The sequence below is a fragment of the Apteryx mantelli genome, chromosome 27 (genome assembly GCF_036417845.1).
Source record: "Apteryx mantelli isolate bAptMan1 chromosome 27, bAptMan1.hap1, whole genome shotgun sequence".
In the NCBI taxonomy this organism is placed as follows: domain Eukaryota; kingdom Metazoa; phylum Chordata; class Aves; order Apterygiformes; family Apterygidae; genus Apteryx; species Apteryx mantelli.
This window is the reverse complement of record NC_090004.1, coordinates 5,632,438-5,659,628: the sequence shown is the minus strand read 5'-3', so window position 1 is coordinate 5,659,628 and position 27,191 is coordinate 5,632,438. Positions and strand designations below refer to the sequence as shown.

General features: G+C 62.8%; 1 protein-coding gene across 2 annotated transcripts; it reads left to right on the top strand.

The window, feature by feature from the left end:
- The first annotated feature begins 10,255 nt into the window (after window positions 1–10,255).
- Window positions 10,256–22,036, top strand: MFSD2A (MFSD2 lysolipid transporter A, lysophospholipid). Of its 2 annotated transcripts, none has more exons than XM_067311490.1 (14): window positions 10,256–10,356; window positions 10,571–10,693; window positions 11,834–11,958; window positions 15,514–15,637; window positions 15,804–15,882; window positions 16,511–16,683; window positions 16,809–16,899; window positions 17,860–17,981; window positions 18,303–18,386; window positions 19,489–19,572; window positions 19,935–20,047; window positions 20,237–20,380; window positions 20,787–20,963; window positions 21,343–22,036. In XM_067311490.1, the coding sequence occupies exons 1-14, from the start codon at window positions 10,258–10,260 to the stop codon at window positions 21,398–21,400; spliced, it is 1,596 nt and encodes a 531-aa protein (XP_067167591.1). In that variant the 5' UTR covers window positions 10,256–10,257; the 3' UTR covers window positions 21,401–22,036. The 2 variants fall into 2 exon arrangements, with proteins under 2 accessions (XP_067167591.1, XP_067167590.1); XM_067311489.1 differs by having other exon boundaries at window positions 10,568–10,693.
- The last annotated feature ends 5,155 nt before the right edge of the window (window positions 22,037–27,191 follow it).

Sequence of the window (27,191 nt, the reverse complement as noted above, 5' to 3'; positions counted from 1 at the left end):
GGCAGCGGGGGGGGGGGGGGGGGGGCAGAGCCTGGGGGCAGCAAAGGAGAGTTGGAGGTCAGGAGCAAAAGGAAGGGGAAACCGCCGGCCACCGAGGGGGCACCCACCACCCCCGCTCCCAGGCAGGAAAAGGGCATCACCCAGCCCCTCTGAGGAAGGGGGGCGCCCCCCCCAAGCACCCACCTTCCCCGGCGCTGCGGGTCGCGGCGGCGGCGCCGGCACCAGCCACCGAGCCGGGACGGCGGGTGCATTGTTTCCCCCCCGCTCTTATAGCCTGTCTGCGGCGCCCGGCCCCGCCCCTTCCCCCCTCCGGCCAATCGCCGGATAAAGATCTGCATAGAGGGCGTGGCCTGGTCCTTTCTCCCCGCCCCCTCCCCGTCGGGGCACGGTGCGACGGCCCCGGCGCAGCCCGGACCCGCTGGCCCGTGGCGGTGCCTCAGTTTCCCCATATGCTCAGCAGAGCCCTGGGAGAGCCAGGGCTGGGCCAGCAAAGCAGTCAGAGCAGGTCGTTAAGCCGCACGGTAGCCCTTGGCCCCCACCCCACCGCACGGCAGAGCTGCCCCTTGCAAACCCTCAGCGCCTCCTTAGGTGCCGCACAGCCAGCCCTGCGCCGAGAGGCTGCAGACTTCCCTGCTTTGCTCGTGTGGCCATGCTCTTCCACTCATTCCTCGCCTTTGCGGGCCAGCAGGTCTCTGCGAAAGCATCCAGGTCGCCTCTGTCACCCCTGAGTCCGCTTGCGACTCGCTGCGGGCACCACGTCCCTCCTGGGCTGTGGGCACAGCAGAGATGTAGCAGCATGGTAAGATGCCCTGCTGCAGATGCTCATGGTAGTTGAATAGCTTATTTAATTATCAAATTCCTCCCATTAATACGATGCTGGAGTTTGCAAATTCCCAACCAAATTGCCTAAGAGGAGTGTGAGAATGGCACATAAACAGATCTCATAGGAAAAAAAACCAAAAGCTACAGCCCAGCTAAGCCTCAAGTCCAGCCTCAGGCAGCACGAGCCAGAAAACCAGGGCTGGGGGAACTGGGCCACTTTGGTCTTGCAACAGGCCAGAGGGGGGAAGGAGGCGAATGAAGGCTGATCCAGGCCATGGGATGAGAGAAGGGCTCCCACTGGCCATCATCCAGCATGGCACCACAACATACCGTGTTTGACTGGACAGGGGAGCTAAGCACCCCTTTTTGGTGACTTGGGGGGGCTCCAGGGCTCCCTGCTGCCTCCAGATCATTGGGAAGCAGCAGGACTGCAGCGCACAGGCCAGTCCCATGCACCGCTCCCAGCACCGGCGCTTTACCACAGTGGGGTAATTATTACCACAAAATAATTGTTTTCCCTGTACGGAGCCCAGCGCATCGGATCGCGGGGTTCAAAACGACACGCTTGTCCTCAGGGGACCTGAGCGAGCCCGGCAGGGACGCTGCGTCTCTCCGTCGCCAAGGTCCTGCTAGGAAGGGCCATAAACACTGTAAAAACACAGGAAGGCTTTCGTCTTTCGCACCAGCAGCTGTCGGGATCGTTATTCATGTGCCGCTACAAAGTCCACCTCGGGATGAGCAGATGCATTTCCAGCAGCTTGCACTAACCTATTGCCCCATTTCCCTTCCTCGCTTCAGACCCACTGTGGAAAACACCTGGAGCAAAACCTCCAGGATGTGGCCACGACAGACATGTCCTGGGTGCGGGCTGCCGCGAGCCGCAAACAGCAGCGCTCACCACCAACCCCGGGGAGAGCAGCAAGAGTTGCAGCTCGTGTCCAGAGCTGCGTGGCCAAGGGGAGGAAGGTGCCGTGCTCCTCCTCCTCAGCAAACCCTGCTGCAGCTTTGCACGGCGCCTGGCGCACCGAGCCCTGGCTGCCCTGCACACTTGCATGGACAAGTTGAACCGTGGCAGCAGCTGGGTTAGGCTGAGTTTAAGGTGCTGGTATCTCCCAGTCTCTCCCCAAAATGTAAGTAAGAGCAAGTGAGACTGTGCTCAGCCAGTGTCATGGCTGGGCACCAGCCCCCTGCTTACGTGGCACCAAACCGAGGTTAAGGACTTCCCGCACCTCCAAAACATCCTTCATCATCACACAGAAGAGCGGAGACCCGAGAGGGTGGCGGGAATCAACTGCCTGAGCCCCAGCACCAAGAGCACTTGGGAACCGACACGGGACCAAAGAGCTCATGTGTCCACACGCAGGCGCCGACCCCGTGCCCGGCCGGCTCCCGCGACGCCAGCCCTCACGGAGGCCCGTTGCCGCTTCTAACTCGGCGCCCTCCTTCCCCAAGGGAGCTCCCACCGCATTGCAGCCCGGCACCGTCAGCACCTACACCGTCCGCCCCAGGCTGCGGTGCCTGGAGCAGAGGCGAGGGCTGCGCTGCCGAGGGGGAGCCCGGCGGGCGCCTCGTCCCCCGCAGCACCGGCCCTTCGGCCCTGACTGCAGAGACACCAGCCCTGGCTCAGTGACCAGCACGGTCCAGCATGGCCCAGCACAGCCCAGTGTGGTCCAGCCTTGCGCAGCACAGCCCAGCACGGTCCAGCACAGCCCAGCCTTGCCCAGCACAGCCCAGCACGGTCCAGCACGGTCCAGTGTGGTCCAGCCTTGTGCAGCACAGCCCAGCATGGTGCAGCACAGCCCAGCACGGTGCAGCACAGCCCAGCACGGTGCAGCACGGTGCAGCACAGCCCAGCCCAGCCCAGCACGGTGCAGCACGGTGCAGCCCAGCCCAGCACGGTGCAGCAGCGCTGGGCACGGACCAGCCCGGCGCGGCCCGGCCCCGCACGGCCGCCGCTGCCGCCGGTGGCGGCTCGGGCAGGCGCGGGCGCGGGGCGCCACCTGCTGGAGCTCGGGCGGCCCCGGAGCCTGCAGCGCCGAGCCCGGCCCGCGCTGCCCCCCCCCCCCCGGGCACCGAGCCCGGCCCCCCTTGCATGGCCCCCTGCACCCCCCCGCCCCACCACGGACCCCCAAGACCCCCTACATGGCCCCCTGCACCCCCCCCGCCCCACCACGGACCCCCAAGACCCCCTACATGGCCCCCTGCACCCCCCCGCCCCGGCACGGACCCCCAAGACCCCCTACATGGCCCCCTGCACCCCCCCGCCCCGGCACGGACCCCCAAGACCCCCTACATGGCCCCCTGCACCCCCCCGCCCCACCACGGACCCCCAAGACCCCCTACATGGCCCCCTGCACCCCCCTGCCCCACCACGGACCCCCAAGACCCCCTACATGGCCCCCTGCACCCCCCTGCCCCACCACGGACCCCCAAGACCCCCTCCCCTGACGCCGCAGTTGTATCACCTGGAGCACAAGCACCCAGAGGCCCCACGGCTGGTCTCACCCACCTCCCGGGTGTCCCCAGGCTCAGCACAGTGCGGGGTCCTCTCAGTCCCCATCAGGGACCTGACCTCCGCGGAGCAAGTGGGGACAGAGGTTAGAGCCGCTCCGGGCAGGGGGACATCGCCGCCTCCCCATCCGCCCAGGCCACCCCGAGCCAGGCTCAGCCGGGTCGGAGCCGGCTGGCGAGGGGGATCGCCGAGGAGGGCTGTGCTGCCCAGTGTGCCCAGCATGACAGCCCAAATGAATGACCGCAGGGGGCCACTGTGCCTCAGTTTCCCCACTGCCGAACCAGCAGACAGCGGGAGGGAGGCCGAGGAACAGGGCCCTGCTGGCTGCTCTGCCTGCAGTGGGCACCGGGCTGGCAGCCGTCCCCAAGGCCCTTGGGCACGTGGGGTGCCCCAAGGGCAGCCCCAGCCCTTTCCTTGCTCCTACAAGCTGCATCTGAGCTTGCAGAGCCTGGCCAGCCTCATGCATTTGGGTCACCACAGCGGGAGGGTGCTGAGCCTGGCGGGAGGGTGCTGGTCCTTGCCGGAGGGTGCCGGAGCTGGCAGGAGGGTGCAGAGTGCAGCGGGAGGGTGCTGGGCTTCCAGCACAGACAGTCTGGCAAAGCGGCTCTCGCCTGCCCAGCACTGCGATTTCTCAGCCACGAGAGGGAGAACCAGGGCAGAGCAGCCGCGCGCTGGTGCCGCAGGGTCCCCGAAGGCTCCAGCACCCCGCACACCCTCCTGGCATCCCCCCATGCAGGGTCCCCGAGTGGGTCGGCTCCGGTCCAGGCCATCTCAGCCTGACGTGGCCCCAGTGGTCCAGCTGTGGGGCTGAGGGCAGGCAGGACTTTCCAAGCAGCCCTGAGCATCCTGACCCCACCGGGGTGTCCCCAGCCTGGCCAGGACGCCGTGGGCACGTTCCCCAAGGGATGTCCTGCAGCCAGGCTCCTTTCTGCCCTCCTGCCTCGGAAAGCCCAGGCGAAGCCCTCTCGTTAGGAAACTAATCACCTCGTCAGCATTAAGGGCAGGGACTGAGCTGCATCGGGGACTGCAGAGGGGCTGCTCCTGCCCTGGGGACTGCTGGCATCAGCAGGGATGGAGTGGGACGGGGGACACAGCTGTCCCAGGACCCAGGGACTCCCCTTGAACAAGCCTCCAGGCTGCCTGGTCCAGCCTGGCCAGCACCGTCACCTGGGCCAACAGCTCCCACAGCCCTGTAGCTCTTGGCCATCTCCTCCCACCCCGGTGGCCTCAGGGACCTCCGAGGGTTTCCCAGGGCTTGCAGGAGCACAGTCCGGCTTCGAGGGGCACCGGATGCTTTGAAGGTGCTAAAGCATCACTGGATACGGGCTGGAGAGGCCGCACTGGCCCCTGCGGACCTTTCATCCTGGCCTCTCCAGGTGCTCGGCAAACACGAGCCAAGAGCCTCTCCTCGCCCACAGCGCCCTGGCGAGTGTTTGCGCCGGCTGCGCAAGCAGGGGCCGGCCAAGGCCCAGCCCCGCAGCCCCGCTGAGCCCTGTGCCGCCAGGGCTGCAATGCCTGGGCCGCAGGGCGAGGGGACGAGCCACCGGCCGGGCCAGCACCTCTCCTCCTCCTCTTCCTCCTCCTCTCCAGGCTCCCAAGGCTGTACCCTGCTCTGTCTGCTCATCCAGCCATGCAGAGCAGTGGCACGGCTCCATGGCTGGTGCTGAGCAGGTCCCCCGTGTCCCTGCAGCGTGGGGCATGGCTTTGCCGGCTGCTGGCACGGCTCCGGCACGTGTTGCTTCCCGGCAGCCACTGTGCCCTTTGGATTCCCACTGACAGCACGGCTGGACTTTGAAGCTCCAGCTCAAAAGTGCTTCCCTGCAGTGGGCAGCCTTCCCCGGAGCCCAGCACCCTCCCCAAATCCAGACTGGGCCAGGCAGGAGGGCCGTAGCCCCCTGACAGCCCCAGGAAGGTGTCCCAGCCGTCCCCCGGGGGGTCCCGGGCTGCCGGGGGCAGCGGAGGCTGTGAACCAAGCCCCGACGCCACGCAGCATCCCCAGCCCCACAGGCGGTCGCTGCCCGCTCTGCCGCGACCTCCCGGCGGGGGCCGTTCCTGCCCGCACTGCAAACACGGCCCGTAGGGCACCCGCACCCCGCCGGGGCCTCGGCCAGCCGGCCGCCCCCGAGCAGGGTGTTGCCGCAACCCCTCCGCACCCCCTGTCCTGCTCCCGGCCTTGCGACAGGCTCCCCGAGGGTCCCACGGGAGGTTTCGGCAGCGTGGGGCTGGCTGCCATGTGCCGCTGGTGCAACGCGTCCCCTTTAGCCCCGTGAAGCTGTTGGGAAAGAGCAGCAGGGGCCGAGCCCTTGCAAAACGCCTGCCTGACACCCCCCCACGGCACGGGAATATCCCTAAATAACAAGCCTCCGTGTGCCATCGCAGATCCCGTCTGCCCCAAATCGCTCTGACGGATGATGGGAGATGCCAAGAGAAGCTCAGAGCTTCCCCTGCATCCAGGCGATGCGGGACCAACCTCACTGCACCAAACCGGAGCGGCCGGCACGTGGGCAGGGCTGGCTCAGAGCTCGGCGTGCCGGGGAGCCGGGCCAACGCCGCGCGCAGGACCAAGCCTGGCCGGCCGCCCTCGGCCCCCGCGGCGCGGCTCGGGGCCCGCTCGCTGCCGTCTGCCCCACCGCCCTTTGCTCCCACCCCTTCCCCCACCGGGCAGGGCCGTCTGCTTTCAGATGTGCTCACAGTCGCTCAGCTCCTGCCCCAGGCCGTGCCGGATCCGTGCCGGAGCACAGGCACCGTGGGCAGCCGCTGCCCCATCAGCCCTCAACACGGCACATCCCTCCCCATCCCCGGGATCGGGGGCTGGACCGGGGCCGTGGCGCTGGCGTTTCGGGTCCCAGCCTGCTGAGGGCCACCTGGAGCGGGAAGGTGTTTCCTGGCCAGGCTGGGGGAGCATCGCCGTCAAGGGGTATTTGAGCTCCAGTCCTGCCTGCGAGGCTGCAGGTGGTGGCCGGGCTCCGACCGCCCTGGGCCGCCGCGACTGGGAGCCCCGCGAGCTGCGGGAGCTGCTCGGCTCCACGCGCACGCTGGGGCCGGCCTTTCGGAGGCTCCTTTGCTGCTGCGACCTGCGCCGTGAGGATCTCCCGCAGCATCTGCTTCGCAGGAAGGTATCAAATCCCCTACAGGAAATTGTGCAATACCAGATTCCAGGGAGAAAACCCTCCTAACCCTGCGAAAGACACCGTCTTTCTACTTCTACACCATATGTAACGTAGGCGACATCCAGGCTACACCTCTCTGCAGCTTTTCTCCCCAGTCGCTGGCACAAAGGGCTGCTTATTGCTCACCTAAAGATCTCATTTGCCCAGGAGGCAGTTTCTCAGCACTTTGCTCAAGGACAAAGAATGCCAAAACCATCAGGAGCTGAAGAGCCGCGGAGACAAAGGGAGCCGGAGCAATAGTGCTGGAATCCAAACACAATGGGAGCTACCGATAAGATTACCTTGTCTCTCCCGGCCTTCTCCTTCCAGGGCTGGCGAGGTGCTGTGCAAACCCTCTCCGCTCCCCCGCAAGAGAAGTCTTCGCAGCACCGCTTTGCTTGCAGGGACACTGAGGCACGGAGCAGGGCTGGCTGCGAAGGGTGTTCGACCCAAGTCGTGCCCTGCACAAGCAGATATCCGCATGCACGCTCCGGAGAAGCAGGGTGTGCGTGAAGCTGTAATCAGGCGCATTGGGGTACCCGAGCCTGCACTTTGGGGGTGGCCCAGGACTGGGGTTGGGGCAGTGACACAGACCCACACACACATCCCCAGTGACCGATCCCACTCAGGGAGCCGGCTGCGAGCGGTGGCCGGGCACGGGCACACGCTCCTCTCCGCCGCCCTGGCGCAGGAGGCAGCGCAGCCCCCGAAGCCGTGACCCCTTAAGCCACTTGTGCTGCTTGCCTCAGCACAGGGTCCCAACACCGACAGCTCAATGGCACCTGGAAGCCCCGTACGGGGTGCAAAGAGCCCTGCCCAACTCATTACACCGGTCTGCTGGCAAGCAAACCCGCAAGTCCATCCCCAGTACGAGGCTCGTTTCTCCCAGTGGGCCTGCAAAACTTCCAGCTTGCAGTGGGATGTCTCTCCTGGGGCCGCCTAATCCCAGATCCATCCGGGCCAGTGCAGCACCCGGGCTGGTACAGCACCTGGGCCAGTACAGCACCCGGGCCAGTGCAGCACCCGGGCCGGTACAGCGCCCGAGGTCACTCTCTCTGCTGAACCGGCCGGGGGAGCGGAGCCGGCACCCTGAGCCTCCGGGGACGGCGCGGCACTGCCCACACCTCGCTCCCCTCTTGCCTCAGGAGGCTTTAGGCCAATGACCAAACGTGGAGAAGGGGAGCCTGCCGTGGACGGGGTCCCTTCCCAGGTGCATCCCAGCCCTGGGTGACTCGCTGATGCACCCAGACGGGCAGGAAGCCCCGGGGTGACGCGGGCCTGGTGACGTGCGGGAGCCCACTCCAGCACGTTGCATGAAGGGCACAGAAACCACGACTCAAAGGCGACACCATCTCGGTGCTCCTGAAACCGGGGAGCGGGCAGAGCCGCTGCGCTCCCGCAGCACCGCTCTGCGCCTCCGGGCCCTGATGCCTCCGTCCCCGCTCAGGTCTCTCCTGAGCCTCGCGTCCCTCCTCAGTCGTCCTCACAGCCTGGGCTGTGTCCCCCATCCTTCCAGCCCACCCGGACGTCAGGAGCTCCAAGTCCACCTCCCAGTGGCCATGGGGTGATGCCGGGAGCGGAGTGGCTCGGTGCCGCGCTGGACCCCTTGGCTCGGCACATCCTGAGATCCCAGCCTGCGGCACGGCTCAGCCGGGGGATCTTTGGACCCTGATGGCCTGACCGAGCCGAGCGTGCTGCCGGGGCAGGTGGCGGTGACACGGCGCTGGCAGAGCGGCGCTCGCCCAGCTGCGGACGTGCGCGGCGGGCAGGCAAACAGCGCGCGGTACAGCCGCGCCGCCGATAAGCGCTGGGATCGATGTTCACGTGGCCGAAGGGCTGGGGGAAGGGGCGGCGCAGCGCTGGGGTGCGGGGAGCCGCCGTCGCCCTCCTCCGTCCCCCTGATCCCCCCAGCCATTCCTGAAAAATGAAATCCCCGAGGCTCCATGAAGCAAACGCTTCCCAGATGCCAGCAGGCCCTTCCTGCCAGGGCAAGCGCGATGGGGGCCGGGAAGGCCAGTGATCGCCCAGGGCCAGGCGGGACAAACCCCCCCGAAACGCCAGCTGGTGCCAGGCAGAGTCCGGCCGCGCCGTGCGCCTGGGCCAGGTGGGGTTTTGAGCAGCTCAGTAGCGTTAGGAGGCAAAACTGGGACAAGCCTAACACGGAGGTGCAAGAGGCTCTTGCAAAGCCCCAGTGGAAATGCGGCGTGGCTGTTTGGAGCTATTGCAGCTTTAGTTTCTCAAAAGCCTCCGAGTTTCCTTGGTTGCTAAATCGGCGCTGCCCACAGCATCGCGCTGGGCTCACGGCGCTCGGCCGAGGCTGAACAGCACGAGACCACGAACCGCAAAGCAGAAGAGGAGCCTGGCAGATGCAGACACTGCCCAGCCTCAGATTTCCAAGTCCACGTCACTCATTCAACTGCAAAAGATCCCGCTTAAAGCAATGTTTCCGCCAGACCCTCGGTGGGGGGAGTGGGGGGGGCCCTGAGTCACAGTTCCTTCCCTTTCTGAGCATCCTGGCCTTTCAGCCGAAGCTCTCCAGACTTTCCGGCAAATGGCTTGGCTGAGGTTTGCGCGGCCACCACAGCAGCTGCAGCCGAATGCCAGCAGCTAAAAGGGAAAAGCCGAGCGCCCGGAGATGGCTCCTACAGCCCGGCAGGTGCTTGAGCCTGCGGGCTCGGTGGGCAGCTCCCACCGCGGGCTGCTCCCGGCTCGGCTCACGCCGTGCCCCTTCCCTAAAGCTGTTCTCCAAATTCCTGCCTGGGGGAGGGGAAGCTGAGGCAGCTGTTGCAGATATTTTAAGGAACTTAGGAAAATCCTTAGTGCTGGGATTGTCCTGATTGAAAAGGCCCACGTGGATGCTGCCCGGGGCGAAGGCAGCCAGGCCAGGCACCTGCAGCCAGAGCAGGTCGGAGAGGCTGAAGCAACACCTTCCCAGCCAAGGTGCCCCGCGTGGCCCTGCGCAGCCTCCCTCAGCCAAGCGAAACCTTTCCACAACTTCACTGACTTGTCCCTGAACCGGCTGGAGGTGCAGGGCTGCCCGGAGCCGTCGGTGCTGCCGGCAAAGTGCTTTGCTGTGAGCCACTGGCCCCGTCCCCCTCCCTGAGGGAACCGTCCCCCTCGCAGCGGCCTCGGCAGCGGGGAAGAGCCCCCGCAGCACGTCAGGGTGGCCGCGAGCGCTGCCGGCTGGCCTGGCGTCCAGGCACCGGCACCCAGCGGCGTTCGAGCCGGGCACATCAGCACTGAGCTGGGGCTGCCGTGAGGATCCCCGTGCCACAGCCCCGGCCCTCCTCCTCCACCAGGGACAGGGGGCTGATAGCTGGGAGCAGGGGAAAGAGGGGACAAGGGATGGAGTGGAGGGATGAGGGGACGGTGGAGACGGACGGATGGGGAAGGGGATGGGGCAGAGGGATGAGGGGATGGGGTGGAAAGATGGAAGGATGGGGAAATGGATGGGGTGGAGGTATGGGGAAAGGGTCAGAATGGAGGGATGGGGAGACGGACGGGAAAGGGATGGAGTGGAGGGATGAGGGATGGGGCAGAGGGGTGGAGAGTGGAAAGGTGGGATGGAGAGGCAGAGGGGGTGAAGAAGTGGAGGAGCGGAAGGGCGGAGGAAGGCCGGGCTGGAGGGAAGGAGGAGGAGGAGGAAGGGGGGGGCCGGGGCGGGCGCGGCGCCTTTAAGGGGCGGGGCCGGGCGGGGCGGGGCGGGGCGGCCGATACAATGTAGCGCGCGGGCGCGGCGCGGCGCGGCCCATTCATCGCCGGGCGCGCAGCGGCATGGCCAGGGGCGGGGGCGCGGAGCGGGGCGCTGCCGCCGCCGCTGCTGCCGCCGCCGGGCTCCTGCCGCCCTCCCGCCGCCAGCCCCGCCGCCGCAAGGTGAGAGCCGCGGCCCCGCTCCCCTCCCCTCCCCTCCGCGGAGCTCGGGTCCCCGGGCCGCGGGGGGGGCAGGCGGGTCCCGCTTCGGGCTTCTGGGGGCGGCGGGGGCGGGCGGCGTCCCGTCGGGGCTCCCCCCCGTCCCGGACCGGCGGCGCGGGGGTTTGGGGAGGGGGCCGGCGGCGGCGGCGGCTGACGCGGTGCCTCGCTGCAGCAGGAGAGCCGGGAGAAGCTGTCGGTGTGCAGCAAGCTCTGCTACGCCGTCGGCGGGGCCCCGTACCAGACCACGGGCTGCGCGCTCGGCTTCTTCCTCCAGATCTACCTGCTGGACGTGGCTCAGGTAACTCTGCCGCTGGCAGGGCGCCGGGGCGCGGGGGACTTGGCAGCGCCGCCAGCCGCGGTGCCGTGCGCCTCCGCTCGCTGCCCTTGCCGCCTCCTTGGCGCGAAGGGCTCTTCTGCGGCCGAGGTGCTGGGCCGGGAGGGTTTGGGTGCTGGCTGCCCGCGTTATACACGGCAAACCTTAAAACCTAATGCAACCGAGGGACCCGCTGGAGAGGCGCTGCCCGCAGCGGGGTTCGGGGAGCTGCGGGTCCCCCAGGGCACCCGGGAGGGCTGCGGGGCTGGGCTGGGGCGCTGGGTGCCAGGAGTCACCCAGCAGGGCTCTGGGGCGACAAAAGCACGCAGGTGCGGTGTTTGCTTGGCAAACTGGAACGTGTAAAGTTTGCCCCACCGCACCCTCCGGCACGGCGCGCCCAGGGCTGAGAGCAGCGCTGCGGGCCGAGCGGGAGCAGCGAGCCCTCGGCGGCCCCGTGTCTGAATCCATGAGCTGCAAGTCTTCCACCAGAGTCGGTTCCTCATCGATAGATTTCCCTCGGGGAAATAAAGAGGAATCTGTCACGCTGGAGTCACATCTCCACGTGGCTTTGATCTGAGGTTTGTGGGCTTTTATCAGCCAAATTCCAGCCGCTGTTCCCAGCCCGGCTGCTTTCGCTGTGTGGCCTTGTGCAAAGTCACGTGGTCGCTGGGTGCCTCAGTTTCTCTAGGCTATAAAATGGGATCGTACTGTCCGTCCCCCAGGATGACAGGATCCGTCCCACAAACCCCGGCAGCGCTCACGGGGTCAGTGCGAGCAGCCGCTGTCTGCTGCAGGCAGCTGCTGGCTCAGGTGAGAGGAGGGGAAGGAGCTGCAGGGTGAAGGGCCAGCGGGGCACCTTCGCGCTGGCTGCATGGGGTGTTTTGGGTAAACTTGCTCTCAGACCGTAGGAGTTTCCCATGAAAAAAGCACTGTGGGGCAGGAGGCAACCCTGGGGAGGGACTGGGTCCATGTGCTCCAGGTGCTGTTGGAGGGACCTGTCCCCTGCTCCCAAATGGTGATGAAGTTGTGGTCACAGTATGGTTGTGAAGGTCTGGGTGTTCAGCAAGGACAGCTGAGGGCTTGGGGTAGTTTCACCTACCCTAATGCGAGTTCTCCCTCTTGCAGCTGGACCCTTTCTATGCCTCCATCATCCTGTTTGTGGGGCGAGCCTGGGATGCCATCACGGACCCCATGGTGGGCTTCTTCATCAGTAAAACCCCATGGACCCGCTTTGGCCGCCTGATGCCATGGTAAGAGACACTGCGCGGCTCTGTGCAGCACCCCGGGGTTCCTTCTTGATGTGTGTCAGCAATTCCAGGCCAGCAGTAGGTTGTGGGCGTCCCTGGCATGAGGCTTGCAGGGCAGGAGAGCCTCACGCTGCATCTTGCCCAGTAGCATTCCCAGTGTGGTGACAAGTACTCCAAAATGCCCAAGGAGCTGCAAGCAGCTGGGGTTGGGTTGGTGCCTGTTGCTCTAACCAGCCCCGAGCTGCCCCTGTGCCAGCTGGGCCAGGCTTTCCTCTGGATCGCTAAACCTGGAGCGGCTCCAGCCTCCCCGAGAACTGACCCAAGGACTGCCCGTTTGCCCGCTGCCGCAGGGCTCTGCTCCCACAGCCGGCAGCGAGCCCCATCCTTGGCCACCGTTGCCAGCAGAGCAGGCGGCACCGTGGCCGCGGGGAGGACAGCCGGCCGGGGGCATGCGCGGCCTGTCCGCGGTGACGGGCTGCTGGGTCGCGTGCTGCCCGACTGTCACAAGGACGCCTATCTGGCAGGGCAAGCAGCTGCCACGGCTGTGGGTGCCTCTACATGGGTGCTGTCGCCACCCTTGCGAGCAGGGCGCTGAGCGGAGGGTGCCAGCGGGACTGGGGCTTGGGAAGCCCTGAAGGGCTCGTGCCCGCACCCAGCGCAGACTCGGGGCAACGCCGTTGTCCATAGGCGCCTGCCCCTGTGCAGGACGCAGAGCAACGCGGTGCTGCCTGCCCCCAGCGCAATGGGAGCAGGACTGCGGGGTGCTAATGCCTGAATGTCCCGCACCAAAATAACCTGTGTCCCAGGCGCCTGCAGGATTGCTGAAATACAACGCAGCAAAGGGGTAGGCACAGGGGGGAGAGGATTAGAGGGATGCAGTCCTTCCCCCGCAGATTATACCCTCCGCTTCCGGGCTTTCCTGGAATAGCTCTGGGCAGCATGGCAGTTGCCTGCTGTTTAAGCCAGGCTCCATGCATGGCCTGAAATAGCTCCTCTCCCGGCTGCCCACGTGGTGGGGTCTGGGGTCCGGAGATTAGAGGCAGGGCTGTGCAGGATAGCTGTGCGCGCCCAGCGCTGCCGCAGCTCTGCCGCCTGTAATCTCGCGTCCGCGAGGCAGGGGGTGGGGATGGAGCTGCTGCATTCCTCCAAACGGTTCTTGCATCGTTAAAATTAGCCAGAGCTGTCGACTCGTGCTGGGCCTCCCAGCCGTGCCAGGGCAGCAGGCTGCGAGCTAGCTCGGGGCTGTTATTTGTGGCTCAAGGGCAGTTGGCTGAGTTCAGTTTGGGTTGAGTCGAGCTGCCCTGGCTGAGCTGAGTTAGAGCCCCCCGAACTCGGGGTCCGGGAGCCGCGGGGGGGCCGGCTGTGCTGGGAGACGCAGCCCGCGGCGAGCGAGGCCGGTGCAGCCGTGGAGCCGCTCGCTGCTGCCTTGGTTTCCCTGCTTGCGAAGCCAGGAGCTGCTCGTGCTCCGGGGTGTCCTCGGAGGCCACTGCATGTCCTGTGCCGCCTGGCGCCAAACCCTCGGCACCCGTGAGGTGACCCCGCGCAAGCCCCTGGTGCGCGAGGCTCTGCGGAGGGGTTATTGCCCGACGTTTCCCTCGGGCCGCGCAGCCCCTCGAAAGGGCGAGCAAACCTTCCCCGGGAGCCGTCGCCTCTCCCCTTCCACTGAGCGAGTTCTTTTCAAGCGCTTTTTGGCCCGTTTCGCTCCGGCAGCTCGCGTGTTGGCTGCGTCCCTCTCCCCTGGCCCTGGGGACGCTGCTCCGTCCCCAGTCCCGAGCAGTCCCTGGTCTCTCGGCCACCCCAGGCTTCCCCGGTGAGCAAAGCTTTCCTTGAGGTGTTGGCGACTTAGAGCCCAGGTTTTGACCTTCCTCCAGGGCAGCGGCCGCGCGGAAACGGTTAAGCGCGGAGCTGGGAAGGGGGTGTGCGAGCCGCACAAAGGAACACACCATCGCGCCGCGGCCAATAAGCGGGCGAGCGCGTCACGGCCAGCCGCCTCCGAGCTCCTTAATCACCGCGGCCGGGTCAGGGGTAACTCGCAGTCACTTGGCTGCCGGGAGGCACCGGGCAGCCCGGCCCGGGGCTCAGCGTCCCTGGGGATATGGGGGGGCTCTCGCATCCTTCCCGGCACAACATGTGCGAGCTGGCGCCCGTGGCCAGCGTGACGTGGTTCCCTCCGGGGCTGTGGTGACTCATTCAAAGTTTCCCTTGGCTCCACGTATGCGTGCGGCGATAAGCGGCACGAGAGGAGTGGCTGGGAGCTGGCTTGCCCCTTCCCTCCCCCTCGCCGGAGTGACGTGCGCACGGAAAAATGTGCATGTGCTGGGGGCTGCGCAGCGCCTCTCCCTGCTCCGTCCGCAGAGATTTGGTTTCTCGCACCCTCCCCGCTTTAAATTTAAACTTCGAGTCTTGTAACGTCAGCGTGGAAGGAAAGATCTTGTTGTACCCTCGTTGCAGGGTGGAGGAGGGAAAGTCCTGACCCTCGGGAGACTCTGTCCTGTGTCCGGTTTTATCAGCTTAATTCCAGGATGCAGCCTCTGTCCGGGAGTTTGTAGGGCACAATAACTGAGAAGCCAAGCAAAATCGGTCTCCTAAGCTGATCTCGACCCAGCCTGCTTCACTTCCCTTCAGAAGGAGGATTTCCTCCCGTGCCCTCCTGAATAACAGGCACTTCCCTGTCCCTCCACATCCGGGAGCGGGACCCAAGCGTGCGCAGTCTCCTTAGGCTGCCGTGTCTCCGGCAGTGCTGGATGCAGGGGCAGAGCCGCCCCCCGCTCCAACCTGCGGCAGGATGAGGGCGGTCGCTGTGCTGGATGGAGCCGAGAGATGCTCCGGGCAGCTTCCTGCTGCACTCGCCCTCGCTGGCCTGTCCTGCCGGGACCACCGCCAAGCCCCGGCGCGTGAGCCATCTCCTCCGATCCTCCGTGGCACTTTGCATCCCTCGTCCCTGCGTCCACAGCTCTGGTGCAAGAGCGGAGGAAGGAGCCAGCTCACTGCTGGCTGGCAATTTGCCCCTTCCCTGCCAGGAAGGAGGAGGTGGCTGCAGCTCTGGGACCGGGGTCCTGGCAGCAGAGCCGAGCTGGCGCGCGGGATTAGAGGCTGCTCGGCCCCGGGGCGGCGGGAGGAGGGTTGTGCCACCTGGCAGCTCCCCAGCCCTTGGCGGGAGGAGGGAGGCGATTGCATCCTGCTGAACACACAGTGCTGCTGCCCGGAGCAGAAGTAGGGGCCGGGGGCGGAAGCTGAAGGGGGAGCGGATCGCTCCCTCCCGTCGAAGCAGGGAGGCCTGTTCTCACAGATTACGCCCTTTCCCTGGAAGTCTGAGTCAGCTCGTCCTGGCTGACCTGAGCTGCTGCCTTTGGCTGGGTCTGAATATCCTCAGTGGCAACTGCCTCTTGTCCGGGGGTTGGAGCAGGGTGAGGCAGCCAGGGCAGCTCAGAGGAGACCCCAAAATCAGGTGCCTGAGCCTGCGGCAGCCGTGAGCGCAGATGCTGCGGGCAGAGCTGAGCCCGGCGGGTCACCCGGGGTGCTCCTCGCCCGCGAGGCTAATGCTGTGTCCTCCCAAAGGATCATCTTCTCCACCCCGTTTGCCGTCATCTCCTACTTCCTGGTATGGTTCGTGCCGGACATCTCCAGAGGCCAAGTGCTGTGGTACCTCATCTTCTACTGCATGTTCCAGACCCTGGTGACGGTGAGCTGGGCTCTGCGTGTCCTGGGGCCGGTGGCCGAGGGATGGAGAGGGCATCTCCCTGCCTCGGCCCCGCTGTGCCATGCGGAGGGGCAGGCTCCCCTCTACCCCCGGTGCCGCAGCCTGTCACGCTGTCCCTGGGCTGATTTTCCTCTTCGTGCCATTGCAGTGCTTCCACGTGCCTTACTCCGCGCTGACCATGTTCATCAGCAGGGAGCAGAGCGAGCGGGACTCGGCCACTGCCTACCGTAAGAGCCTTTCCCTGCCTTTCCCTCCTTCCTCCCCAGCTCTGCGGGGCGGCTGGTGCTTGGCCCTGGGCTTGAGGCACTCTGAGCCTTCGCTGTGGCTCTTGCTGGGCTGAGAGCCTCCAGCTGCACTGCCAGGACTCGTTTGATCACATCCCAGCCCAAGGACAGTGTGTCATGGACCGTTCAGGTCTTCAATCACAGCCTCCAGCTCTTCCTGTTCCTCTCCCATGGCTCCTCCAGCTGAACCCCTGTCCAGCCTGGTGGGAAATGGGCTGATGGGATTTGGTCTCTGTTACGGCCAAGTGCCTGGAGCAGGTACCCAGGGATGTGAGCTCCTGAGTCTTTTCTCCTGCCCTGTCATATAGCAGGGTGAGCACCAAGACAAAGTCTTGGCATTGCTCCCTGCCTCAGTTTCCCCAGTGAATGTTCTCCTTCCCCACACCACACAGGATTTCACTGGGGTCTGGAGGGAGCTGTAGGAGAGCTGCATCGGCTCATCTCTGCTGGTGAAGGGCAACAAACTGCAGCTGGAGGGTAGTCAGGGAGGCTCTGCTGCAGAGCGGGATTTCGTGCTTGCTTTCCTGGCTCTCGGAGGGCCGTGCTCAGTCCTGCTGGCTTCTCCACCCAGGTATGACAGTGGAAGTGCTGGGCACTGTGCTGGGCACTGCCATCCAGGGCCAGATCGTGGGCAAGGTGGATACTCCCTGCATCCAGAGCCCTGTCTTCATTGGTGAGACCAACTCCTCGGTGGCCATGGAGGAGGTGAACATGACCCACGACACTGGCTCGCTCACAGACACGGTAAGGCAAGGGGACCCGCTGGCACTCCCTGCTATGTCCTCCTTGCTGTGGCTGCTTGCCCCCGTAGCAGGGCTGGCTCCTGGGAGGAGCAGCCTCCCTCACTGCTCCCCATCTCTCTCGCACAGAAAAATGCCTACATGATCGCAGCGGGGGTCATCGGGGGCCTCTACATCCTCTGCGCCGTGATCCTGTCGGTGGGTGTGCGGGAGAAGAGAGGTGAGTTGGGCCACAGGCTCTGCAAAGTGCTGCTCAGCAGGGGCACGAAGACAGAGGGCTGGGTCTGCCATGGGGGTGACTGTGTCTTCTGGTGAGCAGGTCCTTCGCCAGGTGATGCTCACTTGTCTGTAAAGAGCAGGAAGGACAAACACGGGGATCTGTTTTGGAGAATGGGTGTCCTTGGCCCCTCGGGTGGAGAGGAGGCTCTGGGGCTGCTTTACAGTTGCATCTGTCTCTGGACTGAGTTGTCACAGGCTACTGTAGTGATGTGCAGAAATACTCTGGGCTCCTGGAAGTGCTGTGGCACATGCCGGGGCATCCTTATGAGCCCATCTGAGCCCTCCCTGCTCCTTGGGGAGCAGCATGCAGGGCAAGGAAGGCTTTGGTCAACCTCCAGCCAGGACTGCTTTGTTTGCCACATCTGCCCTAACCAGGCATGGTGAACTCGCTCTCATTCCATGGGTGAAACCCCAAAGGAGAGGGGCAGGTAGAGCTGAGGCCTGGGCACAGGGACCTGGGGAAAGCTTTGCAGAAGGACAGTGTTGTGGGAAGGACATGACTGGAGCATCTTCAGGTGTGTTACAGCAAATTTCAGCCCCAAGGACTTATCTGCTTGATCAGTCTCTTAGAGATAAAAGTTATCTAGCATAGGCTTGGCTTGCCAAGGTCTCTAGTGCCAGCCTGGACACCCTGGGACATAGGGTGATGTCCAAAGTCTAGCAGTCTGTCCTTCCCTCCCTCTGCTTTGTGGCCAGCTCTGCTCATGCCAGGCAAATCACCCAGACCTTCTCTTCCCCCTCTGCATGGGGCTGAGGGACCCCTGGACCAGGTCAGGAGGTCCTCACAGGCATTGCCCTGACTCCCTTGGGGTGGGTGCTGTGGAGCTGGCCAAGCGGTGCTGCGCCCCAGGCTGGTGTTTCTGTGGCTCTAATGATCATCTGATTCTGCTCTGCTTCCCAGAGGCCTCCGAGCTCCAGTCGGACGAGCCTGTCTCCTTCTTCCGGGGGCTGAAGCTGGTGATGAACCATGGTGCCTACATCAAGCTGATTGCCGGCTTCCTCTTCACCTCACTGGCCTTCATGGTAAGGACACAGCTGGGCTTGGAGGATGGGGGAGAGGGAAGACAGCGGTGCAGCTCGATGATTGCTGGGGTATGAGCAGCCTGGGGTCCAGACAGGGATCCTGGCAAGCCGGGAGCATGTGAGGTGCCAGGCTGAAGGAGCTGGAGCAGCTGGCAGAGAGGGAAAATGTGGCCTCGTGCCCTCAGATGGGTTGGTGAATGACTGCTTTCTTCCCCTGCTTGCGCTTTGGGTGCAGCCTTGCAAGGAGGAGTGCGCGCATCCCTCTGCGGCGGGTGGGATGTCCATCTCCCCCCACTAACCTGCTGTCTGCCTCTTCCTCAGCTGCTGGAGGGCAACTTTGCCCTGTTCTGCACCTACACCCTGGGCTTCCGCAACGAGTTCCAGAACATCCTCCTGGCCATCATGGTACGTACGGGCTGCATACGGGCTCCTGCGACCCCTCGGGGCTCGGATCGCACCGCAGCGAGATGCAGGAGCCTGGGACTCCCGTGGGTCTGCCCCAGGAGTCAGCACAGGATGGGTGCTTGAGGGGAGGGAGGCGGTGGGGCTGTGACTGTCTGCTGCGGGGACAGTGACCAAGGATGCCCCAGGAGTCAGGGAGGGGGAAGGAGCTACTGAACCTTCTGTGAAGGCCTGGCTGGCTGGTGAGAACAGCAAGGCTTTTGTTCCCATGAAGGCAGCCAAGGAAGGGGGGAGAACAGGAGCTGTGGGGGCCTTTTGTCCAAATCCTGCCACTTATCTCCCTTCCCCCATGAGAAAAAGATTCCAGGGTTTATTGCCAGGAGGATGGAGCAAAGCAGCTCCCTGGGAGCCCTTTCCACCCTGCCTGTTGGGGTGGAGAAGTGTGAGCAGGACAGAGCCCTGGGGCAAGGCAGCCCCCCTGTCCTCATGCCTGCAGGCTCCCAAGGCCTGAGCCAGGGTGTTTGCTCCCTGCTTACAGCCCAAGGCAGCAGTCTCTTCTGTTGCGGCTTTGCCCCATGGCCTGACAGCCAGAGGGGACCGTCCCCCGGGCTGGATGGGCTCCATCCCTCCACCAGGTGCTGGAGCACCCTGGGAGGGAGCTGCAGCAGCCCCCAGCAGACTCTGGCTCTCACTGCGACTGTGCCAACATCAGGCCCTTTCCTGGCACTGAGAATCGGAGACAAAGATCCTCCCCCTGCCCAGCCCCCGGGGTGGGTGCAGGTGTGCTGGCACCAGCTGGGTGCCCTGAGGACAGAGACACCGTGTGCTTGGCACCTGGGGAGGAGGTGGCCCCACAGATCTGCTCCAATGGCAAGCTCTCTTCCCTGGCAGCGGAGGCAGGTGAGGGATGGGGTGAGGACAGGCAGGCTGGTGTAGGCAGCATGGATGTGTGCCAGCCCCATGAGCACGTGGAAATCGGAGGTGCTGGGAAGGATGTCACAGGGCAGGGGGGAGGCCGTGTCTGGGCTCCTTGCTGGGAAAAGATTTGGCCCCAGAGAAGATGCTGGCTAGTTAGTAATGCCACGACCCCCTTCCTTCCTCATAGCTCTCCGCCACCTTGACCATTCCCCTCTGGCAGTGGTTCCTCACCCGCTTTGGGAAGAAGACTGCTGTCTACGTGGGCATCTCGGTGAGTTGGATCCCCTTGGGCGCAGAGGTGCACAGCAGGATGGTTTTCTGCGCGAGGCAAGCAGAACTACATCCCCCGGAGAGGGACCAGAGCTGGGCAGGGGCTGATTTGGCATGTGTCCTCCTTCCTGCCTTTTGTGCTATTGCAAATGTGGCTGCAGAGGAAACGGTGTCCTCTCGTCCTGGAAATGGCTGCTGGGGGGCTCCAGGAGGAAGCCTGCACCACTGCTTCCCCGGCTGTCCCTGTGGCTGGAGAGCAGCCCTTCCTGAGGGCTGGCAAGCGTGGGAGGGAGGTGGGGAAAGGCCAGGGGTGTCTGGGTCAGGCACTGCTGAGGCCAACCCTGGTTTCTGTCCCCTGTCCAGTCTGCCATCCCCTTCCTCATCATGGTGGTTGTCCTGGACAGTAACCTCATCGTTACCTACGTTGTGGCCATTGCAGCTGGGATCAGCGTCGCAGCTGCCTTCCTCCTGCCCTGGTGAGTGCGAGGTCCCTGTGCTGTTCACACCTCTTGGCTCAGTCTGGAGGTTTTAAGTCCTTGTAAGGTCTTTTTGCAATATTTCAGCCCAAGATGGGCATCTGGGTGGGAAATTCTCCTAAGAGAGGCAGGAGGAGATGCTGCCTCATCAGCTTGGTCCATGTGTTCACCTTCCTGCTCTCCACGCAGGTCCATGCTTCCAGATGTCATAGACGACTTCAAGCTGCAGCACCCTGACTCCCGTGGCCATGAAGCCATCTTCTTTTCCTTCTATGTCTTCTTCACCAAGTTCACCTCTGGGGTCTCCCTGGGCATCTCCACGCTCAGTTTAGAGTGAGTTCTTGCAGGAATGGGGCCCAAGGAGAAAAGTCAGTCTTATGCCTCCACATCCAGGAGTCTCTGCTTTCCAAAGTCTGGAAGGGAGGCAGGGGGGTCTAAATCCACAAACCTTTTCCCAAGGGGAAAACATTGCCTTGTACAAACTCGCCTGTCCTTAAACCATGCGAGCTGCCTTCCCCTCATGTTCAGAGCATGTGCACCACTGAGGTACCAGATCTTGCTGCTTTGCAGCTTTTGGTTAGAAACCTTGATGCTGGGCTGTGGCTGAGAGCAGCTTGGAGCCAAAGCCAGGCTGTCCTGCAGCGATTGCACCTTCCCTGGGAAAGATCCCGCGAGCCAGGGTGGGAGAGGAGGTGCTGGTTTGTGTTGTCCTTGCTTGAAGGCCCTTCTCTGTCTGTAGCTTTGCAGGGTACCAGACCCGAGGCTGCTCCCAGCCCATCGAGGTGAATTTCACCCTGAAGATGCTCGTGTCGGCTGTGCCTGTGGGGCTGATCCTGCTGGGCCTGCTCCTGTTCAAACTGTACCCCATCGACGAGGAGAAGCGGAGGAAAAACAAGAAGGCCCTGCAGGACTTAAGGTGAGCATTGCTCTGTGTCCCAGCCTGTGCCATGGAGTTGGCAAGCGCGGTGCGTCAGCAGGGTGTGTGGTGGCAGGATCAGGCCCGGACTGGTTGGGGCACAGCTTGTGCAGGAATTTGCTGGGACCTGTAGGTGACGGGCAGAGGGAGGGGCTGGCTTTCCCAATCCTGATTTCAGAAGTAGTGGTGTAAGAGATGAGATGTCAGCGCAGAACCTGCCTTGAGTGTTGCCAAAGGGAACTCGTGCAAGGACTGAGCAAGGCGGGGACATCCCTCTCGAGCCCTTCTGAGGCTCGAAGACAGAAGTCCCCTCTTGGCCAGGGAGCCCGCAGGGAGGAAGGGCCAGCTTCATGCTTCCTCCTCAACCCTTTGCCCCTAGGGAGGAGAGCAACAGCAGCTCCGAGTCAGACAACACAGAACTTGCCAGTATCGTGTGACCCTGGGCTGGGTCCCTCCATTTACACCTGGGGCTCTTCGAAGGACTCGGCCAGGGGCTGGAGCAGCCTCGTGCTGCCGTAGGCACGCACCTCCGCGGAGTGCCCTGGAGGAGCTGCGCAGAGCATCCACCATCGCCTCGAACACGAGATCTGTGCTGGTCTTGTGCCTTCCATGGGATCCACAGAGCGCTGGTAGTGTACATTACACAAATTGACCCTGTGGTACTAGTGTGCCTCACGAGAGAGAGAGAGAAACACTACTCCCTGCCAGGCCCCGGAGAGCAGAAAAGCCCAGACTTCGGGTCCTTTTGCTCATGACACTTGTGCCTGCTGCCTGTCTGCCTGGACTGCGTGGGGCCGGTCTGAGCAGCGCTGCCTCGTGGCTCACCTGTGGGACAGGGGATAAAGGTTAGTGTACATTACACTGTCAATGTGAACGCGCCAAGGACGTGAGCTAACCTCTGCTGTCTGTACAGAAGACGCTAGTTTAGAAAGCTGTTCTTTTGTTGTTTTTATAGAGCCTAATTGATTAACTTAATGTAAATACGAAGCTGTTTCTTATTTGTATATGTCTGTACAGAAACCAAACTCGAGGACCTATTAATATTAATTTACATAAAGTCAGCAAAGCTGGTGTGGGGAATTTCTTTGTTTGGCTGCTTTTTTGTGGATGTCAGCAAGCCGGAGCCAGGGTCCTTCCACACACGTGGGCCTGGCTTCCCACAAGCTGAAGGTGCTGGAATGCCATAATCCAGGCAGGCAGCCGTGGCCAGCAGCCCCTCGCCCTGTGCGGCTCCCTGCTCGGTGCCTACACCGCAGCAACCCAACAAAGGGTCTATTATTTTCTCCCTTTCAAGAGGGAAGGGGGTGGAGGGAGGAATGAAATGAAAGCGCTGGCGGCGGAGAGCGAGCCCAGGACTGGAAACAGGAGAGGCAGCTGGGGAGCAGAGAGAAAGGGAATGCAGGCTGCCTGTGACACTCAACACTTTCTCCCTTGGAGGACTGCTGTGCAAGCGCTAATCTTTGCAACGGCTCTCATCAAGGCTGTGGATATTTATACCTCGCTCTCGCGTTCCCCTCTCTAAAGCAGAAGTGGTGAGAGCTTTGCCCTCCCTGCTCTGAGAGCGCAATGCAATCCTGCAGCAGCAGCAAGTGTAACGGATAGGGGAAATGCTGCCTGGGGCATGGGCACGATGCAGCGGAGACAAAGCAGCCACCGGCGCAGTTTGGGGCAAATACCTGCAGAGCGAGGGGAGCACGATGGCTCTGCTCTCTGCTGCTCCATCCCCACAGCCACCATCCGGGCTGTCTCCTTTTGTAAAGCCTCCTGCACATTTCTGACACCAACAAGAAATTAGTGGAGTCTGTGCTTGAGGCAAGAGCAGCCCCTTTGCATTGAGGGGTGAACAGCTCACGCACCCAAATGTGGAGGAAAAAAAGGACTGGAATGAGGCAGGGGGGTTAAAAATAGCAAGAGGGATTAAGCCTTAGCTGGGAATGCTTACGTAGGCCCTGCTTGGCCACAATGTCTGGGGAGCAGGAAGGAGGAAGGGGGACTGTTCCTGCAGCACTAGGGTGGCATGGGCTTGGGGAGGCCGGGAGCCAGCTTCGGGGCAAGAGCCAGCATTAGCTGTGGCCCTGGTGCCACCTCTCCCAGGGCCAGAATGGGGCTTGTGGAGGGACCGAGGTGCCGGGATCAGCCCCAACATGGACAGGCCAAATTGGGGACCTGCAGCAGGGCAGGTGGGGTGGACACATGCCCTCTCAGCAAGAGGAGGAGGACAGTGCTTCAGCTCCAGCTGTGCACAGAGCTCAAGATCATGGCAAATGTACTGACCCTGACCCTGTTCCTGGCCAGGTTTGTGAGCAGTCATCCTGCTCATCCCTACAGTCTGGTTTTATGAAAAATTGCTGCTGACTTTTCTTTTGCAAAGAGTTTCAACAGAAGTCGGGTTCTCATTTTATTCGTTGCCTCCTGTTTTCAGGCTCTGTGGGGCTCATGAAGGGCCTGTGTTCAGGCTTTCTGCAGTAAGCTCAAGAGGCTAAAAGCACACTGAGCTTGAAACTGGGCCCAGAAATTCCTAACTGAACGCACCTCTATCTGAGGCTTTTAAGAAAATAGGATAAGGGAAAAAATGACCGTAGGAGTTAACACCACCGAGCCCTGGGCAAAACTCCAGCCTCTAAGCAAAGACCATGTCTTCCAGTTGTGATTACAGAGGGCTTTCACGCCAAGCAAGGAGGGAAAGGGTGCCTGGGGCGTGAGGAAAGGCTCCCTGGCACAGGAAACTTGCCCGGCCTGTGCTGTGTGGAGTGATGCTGCTGTGCTGACAGCTGGCCTCGAGCAGCAGTTGTGCTGCAGCTTCATCTATACTAACCTTCACAACGAAACAAATGCAGTTGAACGGCCGGCGAGTGCCTCCCTCCAGAGCTGGAGTTACGTCGCTGCTGTGTCCTCTGTGCTGGGCAGGTGAACCACATGTTGGAGCTGACAGATGGACAGAGCTGGCCCTGGGAAATCAAAGTCAGAACATGGAAAATGCTGGTGTCAGCTGTGTGCTCAGCACCTGCTGAGCCAATGCCACTAATGGCATATGGGCTGGGGCTGTGCTGTACCCAAACCATATGTGGGTGCAGGGAATCGGCCCGATCCCCAGCTGAGGGGCTTTAACAGGCTCCCAGGCCAGCTGGGGCAGTGGGTTTCCCACCTGGCTCCTGGGCTGGCTGCGAGGGGCCGAGGGAGCCTTCCCTGAACCGGAGGGCAGTGCTGCCCATGCTGGAAGGGAGCAGAGGGTTTCTGTTTTGCTCAGGGAACCAGGTTGTCTTGTCCCTTTTTTTCCCACAAGGGAACAACCCTTTCGATGGCAATGGCACAGACAGCGGGGCTGGCTGCAAGAGCCCGGTGCCACCCAGGGCAGGGTCACCCATCGGCCTTGCCGGTCAGCAGGGAGGGCAGGCTGCCGCGGACACCCCCTCCCCGCTGGATGAGCTGGGACCTGCAGGACAGGAGCTGCTTCGCCCTGTGCGTTTGTCCAGGGGAGCTCTGGGGATTCGAGCTGCTTGTGGTCCTTTCCAGCAGCAGCTCCTGCTTTCAGACACCCTGTGTCAGCGCAGGCACCTGCAGGTGCTCAGGGCCATCGGTGTCCGTTACACCGCAGCGACCCGCAGCTGGGCAGGTCTGACCCAAAGAGCCTTTTAAACAGCCCCCAAACAGCCTCTGCATCTAACAGAGCCAGTGAACCATATGTTAGGGCACCGCCATACCCTTCCCAGGGCCTCTAGTCCAGCTGCAAAGCTCACTCAAGCCCTGGAGAAGCCTGCTGGGTGCTGGTGCCCAGTGCTCCCAGTGCACCCAGCCCGTGCGGCTGAGCCTGGACTGGTGCACAGCGCTGGCTCTCGCAGCACGCAGCTCTCGGCGGGGCAGTTCAGGACGCTGCCCACGCCACAGGGCAGCCCAGAGGCAAGCCAGCGCCGTGTGTCGGGCTGGACACGTGCGGGGAGGGAGAGGTGGGGGGGACCGGGAGGCGATGGGCAGAGACGAGCAGAGACCTTCGGCCCAGCCACGGGGCACTCGCTGCTCGGAGGGCACGAAGCCCAAGCAGATGTCAGCCATGGCAGGGCCTCCAAGGAGGGCGGCACGTTCCCAAGGAAGTTCCCAAGGAGGAAACTTGCCAAACAGGAACTGCATCATCTGTCACCAAGGGTGGCAATGCCAAATGCATGGATACCCTCCCGGACGAGGTGGCCAGACGGAGTCAGTGTCTCTCCTGAGGGCCATGTTTCAAGAGAGACTGGAGGGATTGGAGCAAGGGCACCAGACTTGATCAGAGATCTGAAAAGACGGTTTCTGAGGTGACACCAGCCACAGTTTACCCAAAGATGGATAAGTGGAAGTGTGAAAAGTCTTTCCTTGCAGAAGGTAAGGACTAACCTCCCTCCTTATCCACAAGAAAAGGGCAAAGAGCTACGCGCTTATCTCGCAGCGAGAGATTTATGAAACTTTCAAACAGCTGCTGGTGGGGGACGGTTTTCCCTCAGCCCCTGTGATAAGAGGCCCCTGGGCTGGAAGAACCCACGAGCCCCGAGTTGCCCGAGGAAGCAGGCAGAAGCCGCTGGGGTCTGGTTTCATGGTTGCTTCAAGCTGAACCAAGCAGAGGCTCCCACGGAAAGGGGTGTTCATCCAAGACTGCAGCTGCCCCGCTGTGCTGGTACACTCTCCAGGCGCTGGGTCAGGGAACAGATCCAGCTCGGCCAGGAAAAGTTTGGGGCAGAAGCAGGACTGCAGGAGCAGGGGGCACTCGGGCACTGCCGGGGGGTCGTGGCGAGCAGACCCACCTCCCTGGTGCGCTGATCTGCCTGCGGCCTGCGTCTTGCCACCAGCCAGGGAAGGCAGAGTTAAACTGCAGCCAGCTGTTCTGACCAAGGGACCACCCAACGGAGGTATCCCTGGGTTCAGCCAGCCCCAGGGGTCACCTTGGCTGTGTCACGCAGCCGAGGTCACTCACCTCATCTGCAAACAGGGACAGAAGGCTACTGACCTTCTTTGGTGGGCTTGAGTTAATGTTTTACAAAACCACTGCTTCCAGCAATGTATGTGGCCACGGCGTTTCCGTACATGGCCAGAAATTAATGCAGCACTGAGATGAGATATCCTGCCACAAAAAAAAAAGAAAAAAAAAAAACTTTCCCCAGGAATGAAGCTATAAATTGCTTTGCTGGAAAATGAATTGCTGAGGGCAGGTCAAGGCTCAGACTTTGGTTTAATCAAAGGCAGCTCAGGGAGCGTGGTTAAGGCACAGGACTGTCTTTGCCCCTGCCAGGACTGCTTGCCTCTGCAGAGGATTGCGAGGCTGCAAGGCACCACAAGGACCCGGGCTGGAGCACAGAGAAGTGCCCCCATCGCACCCCTCCGCAGAGGGAACAAGTGCTCTCCTTCACAGCTAGCATAAGGGGGCCACCTAAGGGCCACAAATGCAATGCATTTCATGGCTAAAAGGAAGCACTTTTTAAAACCTACCCTGGGGCTAGATCTTCCTAGGGGGAAGAGCTCACTGCTGGCGATCATTGCAAACAGTGCGACTGGGCTAAGGAGCAGGGCTCAGATGGAAACAACCAGGCCTCCGTCCTGCTGCACAGGGCGACAGGCACCTGGCGTTAGGAGCAAATGCCCCCATAGCCCTTGGAGGAGAAGGAGACAAGGCACCAACTGCCTGGCAGCAGCGTGGGGAAGCCATAAGCTTTCTCCTGGAAACAGGGCACTGGGACGGCTGCATGCTGGTTTACTGGCACCCAGATCCTCTACTGAGCGCTGACCTGGTTTACAGCAGATCCCATACAGGCAGTGCTTCGGTGACTCAGTCTTACCACGATATTGATCTTTGCTCCTCCAGGAACAATGTTCAGCTGAACAGACCCACGCCCAGAAGCAAACAAGCTAGAGGCTGGGACTACCTGGCGATATCCCCAGCGCTCCACTGCTGGGAAGCTTTCTTCTTCTCCCCGCTTCTTTGGTTATTTCTAGTTCCTCTCCCCAGTTTCACTTCCTCTTCAGGAAAGCAGCCTGGGAGGATGGCTGCTATCTGCGCTACCCACCAGGATCACTGCCAGCCTATGCATCAGCAAAGCAGCCGCCTCCTAGGTAAAACCTGGCTTGTGTTTTATTGCTGCGACCAGCCAGGTCTGGCCTGACATGACCAGCCGATGTGGGAACAGACTATGGACCCTATACTTCCCTCCGGGTTCCCATCCAGAGTGAACATATTCTCCTGAAGTAGGTTGGGACTGGACCCAT

Coding starts and splice junctions, on each gene's coding strand:
- MFSD2A (XM_067311489.1), top strand. CDS start 10,258: ATGGCCAGGGGCGGGGGCGCGGAGCGGGGCGCTGCCGCCGCCGCTGCT. Junction 10,694..11,833: donor ACCTGCTGGACGTGGCTCAG/GTAACTCTGCCG, acceptor TCCCTCTTGCAG/CTGGACCCTTTCTATGCCTC. Junction 16,684..16,808: donor CTGGCTCGCTCACAGACACG/GTAAGGCAAGGG, acceptor TCTCTCGCACAG/AAAAATGCCTACATGATCGC.